The 22,096-nt window shown below is 40.4% G+C and overlaps 1 protein-coding gene across 4 annotated transcripts in view; it reads left to right on the top strand.

Moving 5' to 3' along the window:
• The window catches only part of ptprub (protein tyrosine phosphatase receptor type Ub), a 162,452-nt gene extending 145,164 nt beyond the window's left edge, over positions 1 to 17,288 (top strand). For all 4 annotated transcript variants that reach the window (XM_069693312.1, XM_069693311.1, XM_069693310.1 and 1 more), the window contains 10 exons: positions 97 to 194; positions 3,353 to 3,469; positions 4,435 to 4,589; positions 5,085 to 5,220; positions 5,977 to 6,126; positions 7,359 to 7,673; positions 10,302 to 10,427; positions 12,303 to 12,460; positions 15,734 to 15,869; positions 15,976 to 17,288. In XM_069693312.1, the coding sequence (XP_069549413.1) occupies positions 97 to 194; positions 3,353 to 3,469; positions 4,435 to 4,589; positions 5,085 to 5,220; positions 5,977 to 6,126; positions 7,359 to 7,673; positions 10,302 to 10,427; positions 12,303 to 12,460; positions 15,734 to 15,869; positions 15,976 to 16,038 (1,454 nt within the window). In that variant the 3' untranslated portion in view covers positions 16,039 to 17,288. The remainder of the gene's footprint in view (positions 1 to 96; positions 195 to 3,352; positions 3,470 to 4,434; positions 4,590 to 5,084; positions 5,221 to 5,976; positions 6,127 to 7,358; positions 7,674 to 10,301; positions 10,428 to 12,302; positions 12,461 to 15,733; positions 15,870 to 15,975) is intronic.
• The last annotated feature ends 4,808 nt before the right edge of the window (positions 17,289 to 22,096 follow it).

Raw genomic sequence — 22,096 nt, 5'->3', positions numbered from 1 at the left:
GATTTCACAACAGCAAGAACTCCCTTATTGAGAGAGTGGGCCTTGATGCTGCCATTTTTGTCTTTTTCTCTGTCATTTCTTCCCCTCTCCCTCCAGGACCAAAGCAGGAGACTCTGTATGATTTTTGGAGGATGGTGTGGCAGGAAAATTGTTTCAGCATCGTCATGATCACTAAGCTGGTGGAGGTTGGCAGGGTAAGTTGTGTGCACTCTCTCCTTCTCCACCTCCTGTCACCACAGTGTTCAGAGCTTAAAAACTGTTACACTCTGGTGCTGATGTCCCCAATTTATGCAAAACCACAAACCTGTTAACTGTCTCAGATGGTAAAGCTGGTCCCCTACTAATTTTAAAGTTGGTGGTTCAATTCCTGATTGTTCCTGTTCACATGCAGAAGTATCCTTGTGCAAGACACCGAACCCCTAAGTTTCCTTCGATTGCAGACAATTAGTGTGCAAGTGTGGGAGGCTGAAATTGTAAAGTGCACAAGTGCAGACCATTTACCATTTAATGCACCAGGTAATTTTGGGAAACACATTTTTTGCTGAACGATAGATGAGAAGATTAATGCCACTCATGTCTGAGTCCTAAAATAAAATGAGCAGTCAGTTAGCCTAGCTTTACACAGAATGTAAATAGATAACTGTGCAACTGCAATGGAATCCACATTTTGAACAGCTTAAACAAACTTCACAGGGGCCTCCAGGTGGATTTTTTTTTTAAAAAAAAAAATTTGTATCTTGATTGGACAGAACCAGATGAGTTCCCTCCTGTTTCCTGTTTAAGCTGAGCTGCTGGTGGTAGATTCATATAATTTACCTTACAGACATGACTGTGGTAATAATATCCTCATTTAACTCCCAGCAATATTTCCCAGCATGTCTTACAAAGACTGGGCAATGTTACCTTATCATAGTTATTTGTCACATAAACCTTGGTCACAGTCAATTTAATAGTTAATTTAACAGTAGTACTAGTAGTAAATGTAATTTTATAGATTGGGTTGTTTAACACCATAATCTGTTCTCTGTAGTTCTCCACTGTCTTCTATGTATCAAACTGTGTATCTCTGAGAGTCATATTCACTGATTCAGACTCATGTTAAGCATTTGCTGAAATTACAAGAAACAAGAAAATTCACATGTCTTGTTACTTTAAATAGCTTAAGTGTTTCTGGCCTGGTTTCCTAACAAAGGTTCTTACCAGATTAAATCATTTTTGCATATCGAGTAGTGTTTACAAACTCCTGTGCAATGGACTGTTGTGTCAGAGAAGTCCCCGGGTTAGGTGTGTGATTTTCTGCTCTTACCATGTTGTAGTATTTGCATATAGCTTCATCCTGTTTACTGAAGCCAAGTTAGCCCACACGACTGACTTGTTTTTTTCCATAGCAGCTCTGCACCAGTGACTGGTTCTATTCTTCCAACAATGGGCAGATTATGCTTGCTAGTCACAAGTGTGGGTGTGTGAACATAAACGTAGATGGCAAAAGCAACTGCTTGTTTGTTAATAAGCCATGATTTGATTTGCTGTGTTATAGGGAAAGTTAAAGCAGCTCCAGGGCATTAAGGGTGAGCTGACAGAATTATTTCATGGAACATATTCACATGAGTAAAACTGGTTTGGATAAAAAGTAATAATATCAATTATTAATCATTTGTATTTGATTCATGGCGCAGCTCTATGTCTAAGTGTCCCTTTAACTTTCTGTACAATATTCTTTTAGTGGCATTTGAGCAGTAGCAATCATCAAATGCATATTTTTGATCAGTCTCTCTGCGCTATTGTTGAGTTTTTCATAGAATGCGTACATTTTACAGAATTGCGTCATAGATTATCCCCTGTTTGTCTGTTATGACAAGATCATGAAATTGCACTGCTGTGTTAGGAATTTACATGATCATTGTAATGATTACATAGTTCATAAAACATGCCATAAAATACTTGTGGTGCATATAAACATATTCTGTCCAGCAAATCCAGGGCTAATGTCTTGGTATATACACTGCATACCATAATGTAGCACCAATATTTTCCACCTCGCATGAAGGCATGTACTATGAATTCTACCATGAGTACTCCATCCTTTTCAGTCCAGGCAAGATAAACATATTACCTCAGTGGATGGTGAAAATTACCATTTTTCTAGCAGTAGCCCTTCATCCAATGTGGTTCTCCATCCTGACAATTCTGTGAACAGTCAGCAAATGAGAAGTGGTCTGTGTGGCTGAATCCAAATAACACCTCCATTATGTTAAAAAAAAAAATCACATCTGTTGTGCTTGGTGTTGGTGAAAGAGATTGCTGCCCTCCTGTTTATTATGCTGCCTGTCATTATGTGATTTTTGGGCTCTCCTTTCTTTGCCCCCCCCCCCCCCCCCAAAAAAAAAAAAAAAAAGATAAAATATCTGCAAAGGAACAGGTTGTATTTGTTTTTCTGCAGCATTTGAAATGGAACTTCTACTTTTACTTAATTTCATTTATCTATGTTTCTATTCTAAGGAATAAAGTTATTATCATCACTTAATTTGGAATTATGATCACACGGGTAATATGTATTTCCTTTGCTCTTAAATGAGCTGTTAAAAATAATCCAGTGAATACTTTTTAAAGAGTAAAATCTTGTTATGCATTCACTTTGAATCTTATGGCTAAATTTCTAATATGATGTAAAGCGCTTTCAGTCCCATGAAATTCAAAACTGGTGTAAAGAAGGATGTGAGAGGGGCTCTTAGGTTTATCCAACAAATTCTAACTTAAGCTTGCAATCCATTACTGTCTTCCTGTTCATAAGAAAAGACGACAGCCATAGTGTCCATTGTGAAGTGGGTTTACCTTGTAGTTGAGTGGCTGGACTGATGGTAAAGATGATGTTCTCCATCCAGTGATACTATTATTTGCTTGAGTTGGCACCGATATTATCAACAGGAATGCAATAGAGAGAAAAGACGGTTTGTTGTTTGACAACACTCAAATCCAGATTTAAATGATAAATGCACAGCTGTGTACAACATGACTTAACAAACCTGGTTAATCTATCCACCTAAAAGTAATAGAGTAAAAGTGAGGGGGGTGACTTGTGTCATTTATTTACAACATGTTGAAAGTAATTGGATAAGAAAGTAGCAAAAAGACTCCAAATGTTATAGACTGTATTACGTTTTGAAAAGTGATGTTGAAACAGTAGGGAACTTTCTGTTTTACTTTAAAAAAAAATTTAAAAAAAGGAGATTCAGCCCAACATTTCTCTGTCAAACCGACTGATTCATGTTACACACACTACAGTTTTGCAGGTGTGAATTCAAGGAACGTCAACACAAGGTTCAACTCTGTTGCTTTGCTGTTTTTTAAACAGGTGAAATGCTGTAAATACTGGCCTGATGACAGCGAGATGTACGGTGACATCAAAATCACTCTGCTTAAGACGGAGACTCTCGCTGAATACACAGTTCGCACCTTTGCTTTGGAGAGGGTGAGTTTATCTCACATTTACATTTTCCCTGCCCTTGTTTGCCTGACATCTTTGTTGTTATTTGATCTAAACTCAATTTGTCACTGCTCTTTCAGGGTAGAACGCAGTCTATGGTGCTGCATGCTGACTTGTTACCTGGTAAAGGAATAATTAAAATTAGAAGTAGTCTATTAATAGAAGGGATTAAATACTTGACAGGATTTACTGCTGATGGACACGAGGTCCACATGTTAAACTGAGAGGTATTAACACCAGTAGCGATGTGAATGCCCCTGCTGTCTTTCCTACGTAGCTGTTACAGTGTTGTGCCCCTGATGGCCTCCATCCTGTCAATCTCCTGGGGGATCTCTTATTGGAGGAGCTCGGAGCAATACTGGAGTGACAGTGGCCCAAACACAGCATTATCATCACACTGTCACATTCGCTCTCTATGGGCACCCGCTGCTGCTTATTCAAATCCGCATGAATTTGGAAACTGGTGACAGATGTTTTTTTCAGAGCTCTTTTCCTTTCTTTTATTTTTTTGGGATATCTGTCTTCAACAAATCTTTGCCTTGCGTCGCTTTACTTTGTCATCTCTGTACAGAGGAAGAAATTGCTGCGTGACTGAAGCAGTTTCCCAGCAGAGAGGAGAAACCTCCCAGCCCTCCATGAGATCCCTAGAGCCTCAGTAATTCCTTTTCTGCACGTCTGTCACACTGCAGCTGCTTTTAACATGTGATGCCCACAGGCCTAACGTCCTGGAGGACCTAACATCCCACATAAATAATGTCCTAGTTGTCCTCGCACTACCAAAACCAAAACAATTGGTCGCTTCTATCATGGAGAGGGGTGGGATGTCTCAGAATGGATGGAAGCACATCTTTGGCGAGATCAGGGGCTGTAGGGCTATTAGGGCTTTGATGCCAGCCAGTATGTAGTGCTTTTACATGAAGCGCTTATGTGTACTGTGTTTCTTTTTACAGAGAGGATACTCAACCAAGCATGAGGTACGTCAATTCCATTTCACGTCCTGGCCCGAACATGGGGTTCCCTATCACGCCACTGGACTGTTGGCTTTTATACGAAGAGTGAAAGCCTCCACCCCTCCTGATGCTGGCCCTGTGGTGGTCCACTGCAGGTACCGTGATGCTTAGCAAGTGTTGTAACCAAACATGTAATGGCATTTTTTTAATATACAGTATAGGAGTGTTGTGAAAATGTATTTTTCACAGTATCATAAACAAGTAATATCCTGTAGGTAGACTACAGTTACTACAGTGCACTGTGTCTGTCGAAGGCTGCAGCTAGCATCGGTAGGCTACTTTTTGTTAGCCTTGCCAGCAAGATTGCTTGTAGCAAGGTGGCAGTAAGCACCATGGTGCCCCTATTGTTCGCTACGTAGTAGCTTGACACTGCCTTGCACATTAAGGTGGTCCTTCAGGATCATTTCCTTTTGTGCTGATAACCTGCACTCCTGAACAGACTGCATTCTGTAAAATAGTGGATTATTTACTGCTTTAAGATTACAAAGCACCTTGAGCTGCATTTCTTGTATGAAAGGTGCTATAAAAATAAAGTTTATTATTATTAAGATTATGCATTTTTCCTCATATAAGACGGCCTTTCGTTGCAGTGCGGGGGCAGGCCGAACCGGCTGCTACATCGTGCTGGATGTCATGTTGGACATGGCCGAGTGTGAGGGTGTGGTGGATATCTACAACTGTGTCAAAACCCTCTGTTCTCGACGCATCAACATGATTCAGACCGAGGTCAGGACAACAGCGCTGCCCAGAATCCACTTCACATTCACACTGAGTCCGATTCTCTTGCACATGTTCCACATATTCAGCAGGTTACATCAATGGCCATAATATGGTAAACTCTCACTGCGCAAGAGCCGAAGAAGAGCCAGGTTTTTAAACATTTGTTTTTCCCTCCTTGTTGTTTGGAAATTCAAAGAGCGAAGGGAGTATATTACCATACTCCCACTCTGGGACTTATGTAAAGGTCATTGCAATAGTTTTAGAGAAAAGACTCACATTGTCTGTCAGTGTGCTGTGTAGGCACGTGCTGTTCTTTAGATCCGCAGATAATTTACATATTCACTCCTTATTATGTAAATCCAACATTGAGTTAACTGTTTATTACATTTGTAGTTATTTGCAGGGGTGCGATAATTAAATGCGCACTGCGTGTGTGTGTTTTTTTTTTTTTACTGAGAAATATTCATTTATTCTCCAGGAGCCTTGATACACCATGAACATTAAAGCAAATGTTTAATTCAGAACAAGCCAGGTTATGAAAAACTTCTTCATATTGTTTGATTATTTATTCACATGTACATACAGTATGTTCCTAACCTGCTGCTGTCTCACCCTGCCTCTTTTGTAATGTTTGTTTAGCTGTTTGCAACCTCCACACACACTCTGGTTTGTTATCTGAAACCCACCGCAGCTCATGCTCTATGTATGACTGCACTTGTGTACATCTAAAGCACTGAATTATGTTGCCTGTTTTCCTTTCAGGAGCAGTATATCTTCATCCATGATGCCATCCTGGAGGCCTGTCTGTGTGGAGAGACGGCCATCTTGGTGAACGAGTTTGTGGTGACTTACAAAGAGATGATGCGAGTGGATTCCCAGAGTAACTCCTCTCAACTGCGGGAGGAGTTTCAGGTCCGTCTTTGGCTGGATAGCCAGAGTCAAACATATTGATCATCTACTGTATACCGTTGAGAGAATATTGTATTTGCTTGTGTACTGTATAGTTGATCTAAGTTAAAACAGCCTTATTGGTATTCCGACAGTAACATAACACTAAGAAAATAATTACATGTTCTCTTTGGTTGAAATCATGTACTTAATAATACAGGCATTTAAAAATTAACAGATAGTGCAGAAATAAATAGGATAATTGATGTATTATTACAAGGAGATGTTAAGTTAAATTTTAATTATTTTTGAAGTCCTCTACCTGGTTGATAGCAATGTGCTCTCAGAACATTTTATTAGGTCTTTATTAGGAGAGAGGAGAGCCAGCTGTGTTCCCGCACGCTTTACCCACCACCTCCATCCACCGCCCTTTGCTGCAGTGCTCAACCAGCAGCAACATTGATTTCAGGTTTAGCATTTCAAAGCGGTACAGGAAAAACACTCATGCTCCTCCTTTAATTTTAGACAGTTTTATCCTTATATAATATACATATGGTAGAAATGATGTTGGATGTATTGTTTAGGATTAGGGGATGGTGTTGTAGGCGGTCAAACATTCTGATTACAAATTGTTACGTCTTCATAAAGAAAAATATTAAATCCTTCGCTTTGATCTTGTAAACTTATCCCTTTGACATTGATGTTGAAAGCCTCTCCACCACCCAATGAGCTCCGTTTGCCTTTTACTCTCCCATCCGGCAGATGGCAAACAGCCAACCGGTTGTACTGAGATCAGCAAGTCACAGATCTATTATTGATGCTGTGTATTAATGATCCAAATATTTTTTTCATGTTGTCTAATGTAATTATGCCTAAATGAACAGAGAGTTCATCTAAGAAAATTGGTATGCACTATTTCCTTTTGAGATTTTCTTTTTTAACTTAATTACATTCAGCTTTATTATGCCGTGGCCCAATTTATCCTTAATCTTTTAAGTCAGTTTGTCAACTTAATGCTCCGAGTATTAAAGATTCTTTCAATTGGCATTATTGGATTTTTTTTTTTTTTGGCGTCATCTGTATCCCTTTTCTTGTCTGATTCACTTATTTTTGTTCCTCCTCCTCTTCCCTAACATCTCTGACTCCTCTGTTGTGTCTCACCACTCCTCACACGTTCCATCTTTTAAACGCTGTCTTGAATTTCACTTTATCCTCACCTCGCTCTCACCCGACCTCTTTAACATTTCCATTTGCAGACGCTCAACTCCGTGACTCCCCACCTGGACGTGGAAGAGTGCAGCATTGCTCTGTTGCCCAGAAACCGAGAGAAGAACCGCAGCATGGATGTTCTGCCGCCTGATCGCGCCCTGGCCTTCCTGGTTACGACAGAAGGGGAGAGTAACAATTACATCAACGCTGCTCTTGCTGACAGTTTCCACCGCCAGGCTGCTTTTATTGTGACCCCTCACCCTCTGCCGGGCACCACAGCTGATTTTTGGAGGCTGGTTTTCGACTACGGCTGCACAGCAGTGGTTATGGTCAACCAACTCAACCAGTCCAACTCTGCCTGGGTGAGGTCAAAGTGTTATATACTGTTTTATTGCCATTGATTTGTTGATACTACAAGGAAAAACAGACATAGTGTTCAATCACCCAGCAGCCATTGTTTGCTGCGCAAGTTTTTACTTTCATTCTCAAAATTGTATGAACTTTGCTTGAGACTTTTCCTGACACCCTGCCTTCACTGTTTCTCTATCTTACTGTGCTCGAGATTAGTTCCTTCATGCCATTTTGTTGGGCTTTGATCCCTGACCACATTGATCTCAAGGCATGACTAGATAACACCCGTTCCAGTTTCTACTATCCCTCTTTAAGATACATTTCTGAATATGAATAATAGGCTTGCATTCCCCTACAGCCACATCTCAGGGTTCCTCTTGTTGCCGGCCCACTTTTTCTCATGCGCATACAGTATGTCTTTCTCTCTACTGCAATATTCCCTGTTCTTACTTTAACACTTACAATAATAGCAATAATTACTGAAAACATAACACAAAATGTACATTCAGGATTCACTTATAAACTCAATGAAACACTAAAAAACAATAACAACCTGTTAAAAGTCACATGAACAAATGGAGCTATCGCACCATTTTCTGATTAGGACAGAAGAAAGGATGAGTGCCGAACTCAAGTACACATGAAATGAAACTATGTCAAATAGACATAACAAGCTTGCAGTAGTATTACGGGAGCTCAGACCAAGGCTCTGATCAAATGTAACTTCCAGGTTTGTAGCAGAAGGCACAACATTACTCTGTTGAAGAGCCAAACGCTGGCACAGTTTGACTACAGACGTGCTCAAACATCTCCGTTCAGTTGGAATTAAGCTGAAGGATATTGGCAAACATCCACTCCTTAATAGCAGATAAACAGTTGGGCAGAGTCAACAATGTTGCTGAATAATTCAGTCTGTGGGACAGGTACAGCTGTCTGAGGAAAGGAAGTAAAGAAGGAATAATATTGGACCCAAAGTGGTTTCTTGTGGGACACCACACAGGGACAATACCTGCAAGGATGAAATACCATTGACAGACATAGGATATGCGCACCAGACCAAATACAAGGCAATCAAGGACAACCCATGAGATAGTATATGAATAAGAATATTTGAATCCATTGTATCAAACGCTGCACTGAGATCAGGAATACCAGCAAGCAACATTAGGTAACATCAGCTTTCATCAATGTGTTATTAATTCTCTTACAAGGGTAATTTGAAGTACTTATGTATAATCTCATTATTACCTTGTATTTACACCTGTATAATTAATGTGTATGAATAACTGGTGAATCGCAGAGATCACTTGTAAAAAGCCAAAGGCATTGAAGATAATAGCTTACACAGAGTCTAGATTGAATTTTGTTTTTACAAGATTTACAAGTTATGCAGTCAAACTTTAAGTATTAACCATGTGAATTATGAATTACATTGTATCACAGCCTTGGAAAGCAGGTTCTTACTCTAAATTATTTCAATCCTAGATCTATCTTGGATTTTTTTTAATTTCACTCTTTAGGGTTTTACCTTGTTTTGTGGAAAACGTTCCACTGCTGAAGAAATAATTGAAGGGTCCATTTTTCAGTCTGCATATTTTTCCGTGAAGATGTTCTGTTCCCTGTAAATATGTTTTGTAAGATGTCATAAAATGGAAATGAACTAGGTCACAAAATATATATTTTTGCAGCTGGTAAACACTTGTGTTTAATGGCCACTTGCTAACGTCAGAGTCTTGACAGAAAGGCACTCAACAGTCGAAGACTTGAACCTTGTGATATCCAGCATGACCCTAATCACCAATACTGGTATTATACTGTCTGGCTTAATGCACCTTAATGATTAAAATAAATGTGCTAGACAGGTGTGGGCAGTAATTCATTGCTCCCACTCAATGCACTCAATGTAAGAGAAAAGCTTCAAAACCAGTAAATTACTAACATGACCCCTAAGGCCTTGACAAGCATTGCTAAAATGTTGACAAATGATCTTAATTCTTTAAATATTTGGGGATGTGCCAGTTAAAAGTAGGAAGTTGGTGTTTCTGTGTGCAGTTTTCTAAAACCCTGTGTAGACTGGTAATAAAGAACAACAGAACATGTAGGTGCTCCCGTTCAAACCCACTTTTCGTCCACTCCCCTTTTTAAATGTTTTCATCTTGTTTCTTCCAAAGCAATGACTTTTGGGTTCCGCCTGCAAAAATTGAGTTATAGCCACTTTAAGTTATCCATTGCAAGATCTTGTTATGAACTCTGCTATAGAGTTCATTCGTGGCTCTGGAGTGCTCTGTCTCCCTCTCGTTGCAATCTCTCAAAGCACATTAACATCTCCCTTCCCATACTGTTTCTCTCTACCGGTATGGCGCCGTAATACCTCTTGCAGGCATGTGCCATTTTTAGACTGTTATAACACTTACTTGTCTGTGTCTCTTTGATCTTTCTGATATTTTATTGACAGTGCATGCACGCAGACCCCCCCCTGCATACATGCACACACCCTTAAACACACAAAGTTATTTTATGATCCAAAGACAGTTTTTCTGGTCACAACAACTGAAAATTGCTCTTGTTTTTCTAAGTAGTCTACATGCCGCATTCGCTAATGAAATGTTCTCTCTCATTGACCCATTTCCTACATGTAGCCATGTGTTCAGTACTGGCCGGAGCCTGGTTTACAGCAGTACGGGCCCATGGAAGTGGAGTTTCTGTCCATGTCAGCTGATGAGGATGTCGTTACTCGTCTCTTTCGGGTCAAGAACGTCACAAGGGTGAGTCTTTACGACAGCAAAAAAACCAAAAAAAAGCCTGCGCAGGACATGTTCCACTCGGGTATTTCACAAATGATAACTTGAGCCTTATTAGAAATGCATTAGCTGTGGTCCTCACTGGTAATTCAGATGTGACATTTTACCTACAATATAGTCAGAGCTGCTACTTGTAATGTGCGTCTAAAAACCTCACACAAGTTCTCAAAGTACTACAGGCCGTGTACCTGAAACCTTAACGTATACATTTCTATACTGAAGCTGAGCGCTTTCCTTGATGCTGGATTTGTACACCGTCTGCGCTTCTGCATCATTATTCCTGTCTTATGCACACACAACATCACTTCTCTAGTTTATGCCTCATGGGACAGAGGAGTTTGTCAAATATATACACTTTCAAATAAATTCACTCTAAAATGTAGCCTGAACATTTTTACTGGGCACAACTGCAGATGAGTAAAAACCTTCTTCATAGACTATATTACACATCCTACAAAGGACATTGTTTTGATATTCAGCAGTCCAAAAACATTTAACCAGACTCACCAGTCTTTCCATCGGACGTTCCCGTAAGTGTGATTATTAGTATAAGAATGTTCTGCCTATAGAAAACATGCAAGAGAAGCCCATTGACATGCATGCAATAAAGGTCAGTCTCTCCCTTTTTCAATTTCTCCTTGTCATTACCTAGATAGGTGTCTTCCATGTCGCAGGTGCCTGTTGGCATACTAAAGAGGGAACTTTAATCATCATAATGCCTGACAGATTTTCACTTGCATTATACAATTTAAGGCTGCAAAGCAGAGTCTTTTGGTTTGTTGATATACCCTGTCACACATCTTAAAAGGTAGAGAATTAGGCAGAACTCATTATAATTAGCTAAATAAAGATGCTGACAGTTCTGTCATTGTGGTCTTTCATCAACAACAACAAAAACAACACTCAAAATATGTTTATATGCATGAATCAGTCCTTTTGACTCCACACATTTCTTTGTGTTGAATGTGTGTTTGTGTGTGCAGGTATGCATGCATGTTTTACGCTGAGGAATTTGCATAAGCACATGCATGCATTCTGCTCTGGATCACTGTCAACCAATTATTGGAGAAATCTGTATGCAAGGTGTTTTCCCACTGCCATTATAAGGAGCGCGACATGCAGTTCCTAGAACTTCCTTTCTTGATTGGCATCCTTACCCCTCTCTGTCGGACTGCCCTTGTCATTCCCCTCTCTACCTATGCCACCTTTTTTCTACTCCGTGCACATCACAGTCAGGGAGAGGGCAACTCAAAGCAGCATGGGAGAAATCAAATCACACAGAAAGAACACGCACCTCTCCCTCTCTCGGTGCAGTGTGTATTTCCTATGCGTGACAATGATATACAAGGGTAGGGAGTAAAAGTCAAAGGAAGTGCATTGTAAGCATATGTATGTGTGGGTATGAGAGCAGTTAAAAAAAAAAAAAAAAAAAAAAAAGAGGACATTGTGTAAATCCCACCTCCACTGAGGCAATTCCTCCATGCATCGTTGGTGTCTTTGCCAGCCCAATTTGCATGACTTACAGTTCTCCACTGGTCCTTAAGTATTAGGTGAGATTCTACAGGACAAGGTTATGAACACACAGGGACCTCTTTCAGGCACAGCCCGGGCCCCGCTTACACCTACAAACCCATATATCTCAAAGTCAACCTGCTGAGTGAGCACCGCTGAGAGTGCCAGCACACAGCCTGGGGAGCATTCAAAGACGGGTGTTAACTGGCACACACACAAAAATACTGAAACAACCAGAAAATGTAATACAATACAGACACATGTACGTGCACCAACACAGTACAGTAGAGTCAGACATTTGTTCTATATTTTCTGTTGCATCTGCAGCTCCAAGAGGGCCAGCTGGTGGTGTGTCAGTTCCAGTTCCTGCGCTGGTCGGCGTATCGCGACGTTCCGGACTCCAAGAAGGCTTTCCTCAACCTACTGGCGCAAGTGCACAAGTGGCAAAGGGAATGTGGAGAAGGACGCACTGTTGTGCACTGCCTGTGAGTGATCTTTTAGTGACGTGCATCATGTGCTGTAAATTAAAAGACAAGGAAGCAAAGCAGAAATACATTTATTCTCTTCCTGAAAATGTCTCAGACAGCAAATTACTGCCGCTGAAGACTGACATTTAGAAGTGTGTTTAAAACCAAAAGCTTATTCACAGAAGGGACTATCACAAAAATGTCTGTAAAAATGTGGCAAATCATGAGCAAATCTGTTTGACGCGAGACAGACACTGTGTCGTGCCTTGTGTCTGTGGTGTAATGTGTGATTTGGTGCAATGAGATGCAGTGCGATTTATCATGGCAGCATTTTATAATGTTGAAAATCAAATTGTGGCGTAATGTGCTGCACCGTGGTATAGTGCAGTATGTGGTGTTGTAGCTCCTCTGTTGTCCTAAGCCCCCGGAGTGCACACCCTGCTGATGAATATGAATGGGCCTGTCTAGCTCATTGCAAAACCGTCACACGTTCACCCCCACCGCCCCCTTCCAAAAGCACATCACTCAGTGCTGTCACACAGTGTTACCCACGACAACCAGGAAAGAGATTATGGAGATCAAATCAATTATAGCTTAATACAGAATGCAATGCTTCTCACTACACTAAATCCAGGACTGCCAAAGCACTGACGACGATTGATTACCTTAATATTGCTTGTATATGCTGCAGAGTCTTCCACGCCCACCTGTGCTGCGTGTGTCTCTGGAGAGAGGAAGTGAATTGTCCTCCACTACTTTATTGATATTGCCTTTCATTTATGATGACCAGGACAGTATTTTACAAGAAATGCCACCCTGTGCTGTTATTTATCTTTTCTTTTCGGTCACTTTACAGTGTTTCGCCTATCACTATTTCTATCCTGTATAGTCTCTTCATGCTGTATGAACTCTATCAAATGTCATTTTTTTATGAGGTAGTATAAACACAAAAACAGTGTTATCAGATTACACATATTGTGCCCTGCTTATACTCTGTTATTGTCTTCCAATACTCGCTTAAACATATTAGGAGGCTCATTCCTACCGGAGAGGCAAATACACTTCTTTATATTGATATTATATCCTTGGTATAAACTGTGTGTGGTACCCACTGCTCTATGTGCAGTAAGACAGAACTGAAGGATTTCAGACTAAACTTGGATAAGCAACACCGACAGTCAATATCTAATGGAGGGCAACACGGGAACGCTTTTTAAAAACCATTTCTAAATGTACAGCCATGCTAATGTCTCAATGAGGCTTTACTTGGTACAGCTATGCTTAGTGCTAATTGCTAACGTCAGCATGCTAACATGCTCACAATGCTAATATGCTGATGTTTACCATATTGACCATCTTTGTTCAGCCTTGGAGCATGCTAATATTTGCTGATTAGCTTTAAGCACAAAGCTAAGGCTGATGTAAATGTCATTAGTATAGGGTCCCTTTGAATGACTTGGTCATAAACTGAAGTATTGGACATACTGAAATGCCGATCTGATGGTAGCACTAGAGTGCTACCAAAGTTTTTTGGATAAAAAAAATTGACTGTTGCAGCAAGACCGACCGTACCAAATTTTATGGCAATCCATCCAATGGTTGTGGAGAAACTTCACTGAAAACCACAAATGCCAGCCTCATACTGCTGCTAGAAATATAGTCAGGGGACCATCAAAGGCAGGAGGATTTACCCTTCAGGGATCATCAACTGTCTTTACAGAATTTCATGGCAATCTATCCATTGCTTGCCGAGATATTTCAGTCTAAACCTAAGTGGTTGACCGACCTCCAGACAACATTGCCAACCAGAGAGCCACGCCACTCGCATGACTAAATATTCAGCATTAAAGGACAAACACAAATTGTAAATTAAATGAGAGAGATTGAACTTCCCGTATGCATTGGCACAAGGGAGCTTTTGAAAATATTTAGTCAATCATTTTCTTACTTTTAATGAACTTTTCAAACAACTTAATTTTAACCTGGGCCTCTTTTCATTGCATGCAGTTTGTTGAATAATACAATGGGGCCCCAATGATGGCTCTTTTGTTATCAATATTTTTCTCATTTTTCATCACTTCAGATCAACTCTATGTTCACCTGGTCTGACTCCCACGAATGCAACCAATGCAATACTGACTTACATTTTTACACTGACCTCCTGGTTTATTTCCACCCACACTATTAACAGTTTTGCAGCTTTTAGCTTCGTTGCCTTCCTTTTTTAAGGGGCTGAGGGTGTACAAATACAAGTCAAGTCTATTGTTTATTTAATTCAAATATATAAACTATTAAACTAATTTTTTTGCCTGCTAAACATGTGTGCAAATTACACTGTAAATGTACAGGGTAGTGGTACGGTGCCCTTGAAGGGTCATGACATGAATTATTTATTCTAAAACTTTTGCTTTCCTTTGCATCATGTTTTGCATTCCCCCTAGTCCACAAAGTATGGTACAGTCCTATGTATTATGCATACTGCTGTTGGTTTTGACCACAGCGTGGGTTGGTGCTCCTTCAGCCGTGGCTGCTCACCCACAAGTCTGTACCATTGCAGTTATAAAGATAACCAGTGGAGCTGGTTCACCACGCTCTCTCACCAACAGCTGCTGTGACAGACTGTAGCTGTGATTATGACCGTAGCCGTGGGATGACATGCCTGTCACTGTGATTGTGTCTATAGTCGTGGCTGTGGATTGTGATTATGGCTGTGATTAATTAGTTTATAATGAGTCTAACACTAACTACATGCAGTGTGTGTGTGTGTGTGTGTGTGTGTGTGTGTGTGTGTGTGTGTGTGTGTGTGTGTGTGTGTGTGTGTGTGTGTGTGTGTGTGTGTGTGTGTGTGTGAGAGAGAGAGAGAGAGAGAGAGTAAGAAGTTAATTTGTTGTGCTTACTGAGCGTTGTATTGTGAACTCCTGTGGTGTATGGTAATCCTGTTACCATAGCAAGGCCTTCTTGGCTAATGTTAATAGGAGCAGTAAATAGTAAAGTACAGCTTGAACTATCCATAGCATCATAGATTCAACCACAAATGCAGCTTCACCCAGCAGCACAGCAAGGCAGAGCAACTGAAAGCGAAAGATAAAGGGAAGTGAGAGGGGACGCAACATCTGTACAATAGAACATAGTTAAATGCAGAGATGGAGCAGATCAGATCATTTCCGGCAACTCTTGGTATAAGACACACATGCTTTCAATATCATTTCAAAACAGACATGAATACACAAAGTAGTTTTAGACTTCTACTATTTAAACTACTTTTTCCAAACAATATATTTTCCTACACAGCAATGGTGGTGGTCGTAGTGGGACCTTCTGTGCCTGCAACATCCTCCTCGAGATGATCCAGTACCAGAACATGGTGGACATCTTCTATGCTGTGAAAACTCTACGCAACTGCAAACCCAACATGGTGGAATCTGTGGTAAGAAAGCCTGTTAAATAAATACAGCAATGGGTTTTTAAATGGATAGAATATTTATTTTTGTTGTTTCACTGTTTTTCGCTTTTTAATTCCTATTTTTCTTCAGGACCAGTATCGATTTTGCTATGACCTTGTCCTGGAGTACTTGGACTGCTTTGAAGGAAGATAGCAACTAAATGTTTACCGCAGCATCCCATGCGCTGGAGATTCGATTTAAGGCCACCCAGTGACAACTCCCCTTCCTTTCCTCCTCTTCTTTAATGTTTGGACCTGTGGACTTGGCTTTTAAAGGACTGCAGAGAGGAAAAAAAAAAAAAAAAACATGGTCAAGGTTCTAACTTTTAACCTTTAATGTACAGTACAGCTGTGATTTCCTCCTTGTTGGTGATGTTTATCTCTTTTGATATTTTTGTGTTTTTCTCGGTCCTCTTTGCCTCTTGGACTAAATCTCTTTTGTGCTATGGGTTTCTGTAGACCTGTCTGCTCTGAAGAAGGGTCACCTTGGCTGCATTCAAACAGCAAGGAAGCTGGATGCAATTCCAGAGTTACAGCAGCATCTGTAACTTAACTAAACGTGGATGCATTTTCCTCTCTCTGAAGAGCTACATACAGCAGCAGTCCACTGTGGGTGTGGCATGACTTATCTACCATACCATAAACTGCCTTATTCTCTAATGACAGGACACATTTATTCATATGAATAAATCTAAAAGGTTGCCATACTTGTGTACAAAACAGCAACAAGAGATTTTAAAGAGACCTACAGCATTAGGATAGACTAGCCCAGTATTCAGCAGTATCAAAACAGAAACTGTACAGTAGTGCAATGTGTTGTATTTTGCCATAATGTTTGTGCTGGACAACCATGTGTGCTACAAGTGGGCATTTCCAGGAACCACAGCAGTGGACCTGTGGGTGAGTCCTGTCTCATTACTGTCACAGTGCCAATCCCACTGACTGACTTGAATCCTTTACTTTGTTCTACTGCTTCATCTTGATATATGCCTAGAAACATACAGTATGTACTGCATCAGCTAGTGTTCTCACTCCAAAGTGATGGTTTGTATTTTATACCCAGTGGGAAGGAAAAAGGAGCAGAGTGGGGGGAAGCTCTTAGAAATGAGATGCCATAGTGTTGTTGTGAAAAATAATGTTCCCTTAATGCTGTGGTGACATGTCTCAATCAGTGCTGCATTACTAGTTTCAGTCTGTTCATTCTTTTACTCCATTATTGTCTGAGGCATTTGGTTGTATTGTAAACTCTTGAAGCAAGGTAAACCGGTTTGAATTTTATCAAAACCCTTTCAAGTACAATTTTGACATGAAGTTAGTTGTTGTTCCTAGTGATGTAAAATAAATAAATAAAGTATATATATGTGTGTGTGTGTGTGTGTATATATATACACACATACATACATATATATACACACACACACATATATATATATATATGTATATACACACATACATATATGTATATGTGTAAAATGCTATTTTGCATCACCGCTCACCACCTATTGGTGTTTTCGCATTGGTGGTAAATTTTGTAGGAATAAAAATGATATATTTAAGAAGGAGGAATAGTAAGAAACAATTTGCCGCAGACCTGTTGGACAAACAAAATCCACAATTTTTCAACTAGTGGCCATATGCCTGGAGACCACTGGAGCTCTTTATGCTTGAACCAATGGAAGAAACGCTGTCAGGTTGGTGTGTGTGATACACATAATGATCTGAGTCAGCTTTGAAACATCCTCTGGAAAGACCCCATCACACAGAAAGGAAGCTATTTTTTTGTGCCGGTTTTTTTTTAATATTTTTTTTTTTACATTTTGTTCCAGAACCACAAAAAAAATATCTCTTCTACACTCAATTATTACCCTTTAAAATATGTTATGCTCCACCATATCTCCTGAAACTCCTTTAAGTGCAGATTTTCTTGGAGGGCAGTAAAGGTATCACTTCAGGACCTGCACTATCAAACAAGGAGAGACACCTTGAAGTCCACAGAAGCTGAGAAATGGCAGCTAGGCGTACTCTGCTGCTAGTTTGCAGCACACAGTTCAGTTCAGGTGGGAGTGTCAGAATATGTGAGGAATCTAACAGTGTACCAACATTACCAGGCTCCCACAGAATCACTCTTAGAGCAGCTTGTTTTGTGTCGAGTATGAAGAATGAGGTAGCTACGGTGTAGTCAGTGATCAAAGAATTACTGGAGGAAGTGCCTGGACACTTTTTCTCGAGGATAGAAGGAATGTGTACATACAGATGTATATTATGTTATGTGAATACTATGTGAATAATATACTATATGTTTGTTTGCCCAGAGTAAAGACGTACAGTAAGTAACTACTGCATAACCACAAAGCTGAATGTGCTGTAAATGACCATTTTGTGAGTTTTTTGCCAGAACTTTAAACAGCGCAGTCTGAACTGAGCGTCTCTGAGTGTTCATCCCGGCGCGCCGGGTAAAACAAGTCATCAAAGCATGTCTGAATCCATTGTTCTGCTTTGCATTTCATTTAACCGATTTCAAAATATCCACATGATTTGTTTCATGCACTGTATTTTCCGTCAGCCACAGCTGTGCGAGTGCATTGTACTTTTACCATTCCAAAGCTTTTTATTAAGACTGCTTTCTGAGTGACACCAACTCCCAGCACAGGACCATTTATTTCACTTGTTTCTTTCTGTATGAACCAACAGTACGGTACATGACCACTGTATTTTTGACCATTGTATTTGTGGGGACATGGTGTGTATTTAATGAGAGAGGTGGAGTAGACAGATGTATATTGGGGTCAGGAAGGGGTTTCTTCTGAAAGATAACAACGATTAACAATAAAAGAACAAGGGGAAGAAATAGATGTGTTCTTGTCAACCTGTCATCGGATATTCTGTCATAAATGCATACACCGCTGAAACATTTTGTGTGGTTTTACAATTGGTTTGTCAGCAGAAGCGGAGAACTGACAGCTAAACGTGGACTTCCTGTCTATCAGCCTTGACCCACCTGCGGTTTCTCATTCGGATGTGGTCTTTTAGCACTTCCTGTCGCCTTGAACCACATCGACCATTTGATCTTACCCCTCTATTTCATGTCTCACCTTATTTCTTTATCTTTCGCTTTTTCATCATGCCTCTCCCCCCTTTCAACTCCTCTTCCATTACTTTCATTTCTTCCTCTCATCCTCCTCCATCTCTCTCGCTTTGCTGCTTCGCCCAGAGTAAGGTGACTCCAGACCACAGACTTCCACAGACGGCTGCGTTGAATAATGCAGCAGGCCTGCAAACTGATCCAGTGTTTAGCAGGGGGGGACAAGGCCGATTAATTAGAGGACAAGACCCCTATGTACGGTTGAAGACAATGCAGGCCACATGGATTTGCCTTTATGATGGTTAGGGATTGATTAACCTTCAAAAACAAACTGTTACGCTGAAGGATTGCAAATGCAGGAGTTCTGAAGATGAGATTTTTCATTTGTCATGTCAGTGAGAAGGAGCAGAAATGCCTTATAGATTTAATGTGACATAGATAAGGAGCTTTTTTTTATGGAGGCAGGTCATTTTCACAACCCTATTTAATATCTGCAAGATTTTCTCAATTTCCTATTCCTCCTGCAGAAAGCTATTACAACATGAAATCCTTTCCCCATCCTTTACTACTCATATTTAACCGGTGGTTTAAATTATCTGGTAATTGGAATCTTATCATTTAATTTTGATGGTGTAATGACTGCCATGGTCAAGGTAACTTATCACTCGGCCATGATCCAACAAGGGTTTTGTCTTTTCTCTGTGGGCTCCCTGTCTTATATTCCTTCACTGACAGGCTCAATTGATGTCAGCCTCTGTCTGTGCTCCCTGGCAAGTCTCACTAGATACACTCTGAAGTGGTCCTTCTATAAAACAGCAGTGAGGTCCGACAGCTAGCAGTGTCAGATGATGTAGGGAAGAACAGCGAGGCATAGCTGATAACTCCTCCAAAATGGTGCATCCAAATGCATTTTTTTTCCTTATTTATCAATTAATTACTGATTATCCAGTAATTTGGGCTATTTTATGCTACGTCTTCCTGTCACACATTTTTTTTGCAGCTGCAGAAGTACCCCCTGAGACACAGCTACCAATTGTGAGGAATCACTGCTCGAAAACATGTACTTGTTTGTTGCCAAATAGCTATATGATACAGTATCGGGAGATTGCTATTCTTCAAAGCACAGTAGTGTATCTTGATGAATGTTAAATGTTTCTTCTTTCATGCCAAATGCCTTGCTAATAGGTGCGGATGAAATCCAATATTCTCTGGGAGAATATTGTCTCAAAAGCTTTTACGCGTGACCTTGCCCAAGCCTCAGTCAATAACTCAAAAGGGATGATGTATATCCTTTAATAATGGCTTGAAAATAATGTTAAAGGCTTTTAGAAAATGGGACAAAGATCTGGTGTACATCTGGGGAAGTAATATATAGTTCCTTAAAACCCATACAGACTTGTGAACAGGCTGCGATTTACTCAGGGGAAAGTCTTCTCCTCTTTTTGTACCTTTTTACCTATTAAACACACAATCTTGTGTTACCATCCTGGTGGCACTCAACTTCTGCTGAATACTGCCGCAGACAAGACAGGTGGCTCCAGCTTTGTGCTCAGCAGAGCGAGGACAGAGAGGAGCTGGCCAGGTGGCTCTGTCCACCATGTTTTCTCGCTGGTTCCACTGCCACAGTCGGTCTGACTGGAGCCCTTATCTCAGCAGTGTGCACTCAGTTCAGTGAAAGTCATGGTTCACATGAACGAAGGTAAGAGAGAGAGCTCCTGATGGTTCCGGTCTGGATCATTCAGGCAAACAAGGAGCCCGGGACAGATAACCAGAATCAGAGGACACATGAGTGACTCATCCGTCCCTTTCCTCGTTATCGCGCTCACCTTTTGCTGTTCCGGACACCACAGTAGTTTGCTGCCACCACCAACAACCACCATGAACTTAGGATGCTCTGACCTGTATCATTTATGGGGTTGAATTCAAGAGTTGAGTTAGGCCAGTGAAGAGGAGCACAATGGCTGGCATGAAATGGCAGCAGTAAAATAAAACAAGGCAGAGAGAAGTTGTAAAATCCAGGAAAGGCCAGGAATAAAGTCGGAGAAGTTGTAGTGGTCAAATATCAAGTTTTTTTTACTCAAAATCTGTTCTGCCACCACTGTCACAATAACAACACAATCTCGGGTGAGGGAGAGGCTGAAGTTATTTTGCCCCAAGGATAATCTCTTGTTGTTAGTACACCTATAGAGATGTTGAGCCTTGAGGGTTCTGGAGAGAAGCTGGTAAATGATCTTATGTCAACATGAGCCATTTCTGCGTTGTGGCAATAAAGCTTCTCCAAGCTGCCATAAATTTGAGAGATGGGCTTATCAAAAGGTCAACCCTTTGAGGGACTGGCTTAGCATCTGGATTTATCTTTCGGTTTATTTAGAGCAGAGAAATGGGGCCACAAGTGATGACGACCATCAATCATACTTCATTGTGATCCTTGACAAACTTCAAAAAGAGTGAAAGTCGTTTTTATTTTCCTTTACAGGCAGTGAACAAACACTGGGAATATACCCTATTGTCAATTTAATATAACATTTCTTTTTATTGCTTTTAAAATACCAAACTTATCAAGGCACAGAGAAGATGTACTGCATATGTCTCTTTACCAGTATCTATTCATATAGCTGAGCTCTTAGAAACAGTCAGTGAATTCAAAAGTCCCAAATTGAGTGTTTAAATATGATTTCTGTCTTTGTATTTGCTGATAATGGTAATGCATAAAGTCTTTACACAGGGTTTTTATGTGCAATTAATTTGCACGTCAATATGTTTTTTTGAACTTTAAAATGTTTGTCATGAGTGCCTTCTCACAGAACACAAACATTACGCAGCAAAACAAAAAAAAAAAGGTAAATTCTTATGAGCTTTTGCTCCGCAAGTAAAGCCATCAACAAATCACATTGAGTGGAAGTGAATGGACGTCACATCACAACTCCTAATGACTGATAGTTGATTGCTTGTCATATAGTTTATTTTGGATACAGAGTTGGCAATAAGCAGGCAACAGTTGCGCAGCAGGTTTGGCTAACGTACAAAGCTCTCCTCTTCTTTTGTCGTGTGAGTAGGAGCAGCAATAGATCATCATCACTGGATGACGTTGAATCCATCATTTATTCTGAAGAGTGAGTTGACACAAATC

Source organism: Brachyistius frenatus, unplaced genomic scaffold, assembly GCF_029030835.1.
Source record: "Brachyistius frenatus isolate BFR_SWC_R1_liver_20210118 unplaced genomic scaffold, ASM2903083v1 Contig_14, whole genome shotgun sequence".
NCBI classification, from domain to species: domain Eukaryota; kingdom Metazoa; phylum Chordata; class Actinopteri; family Embiotocidae; genus Brachyistius; species Brachyistius frenatus.
This window is presented reverse-complemented; position numbering and strand designations above follow the sequence as displayed.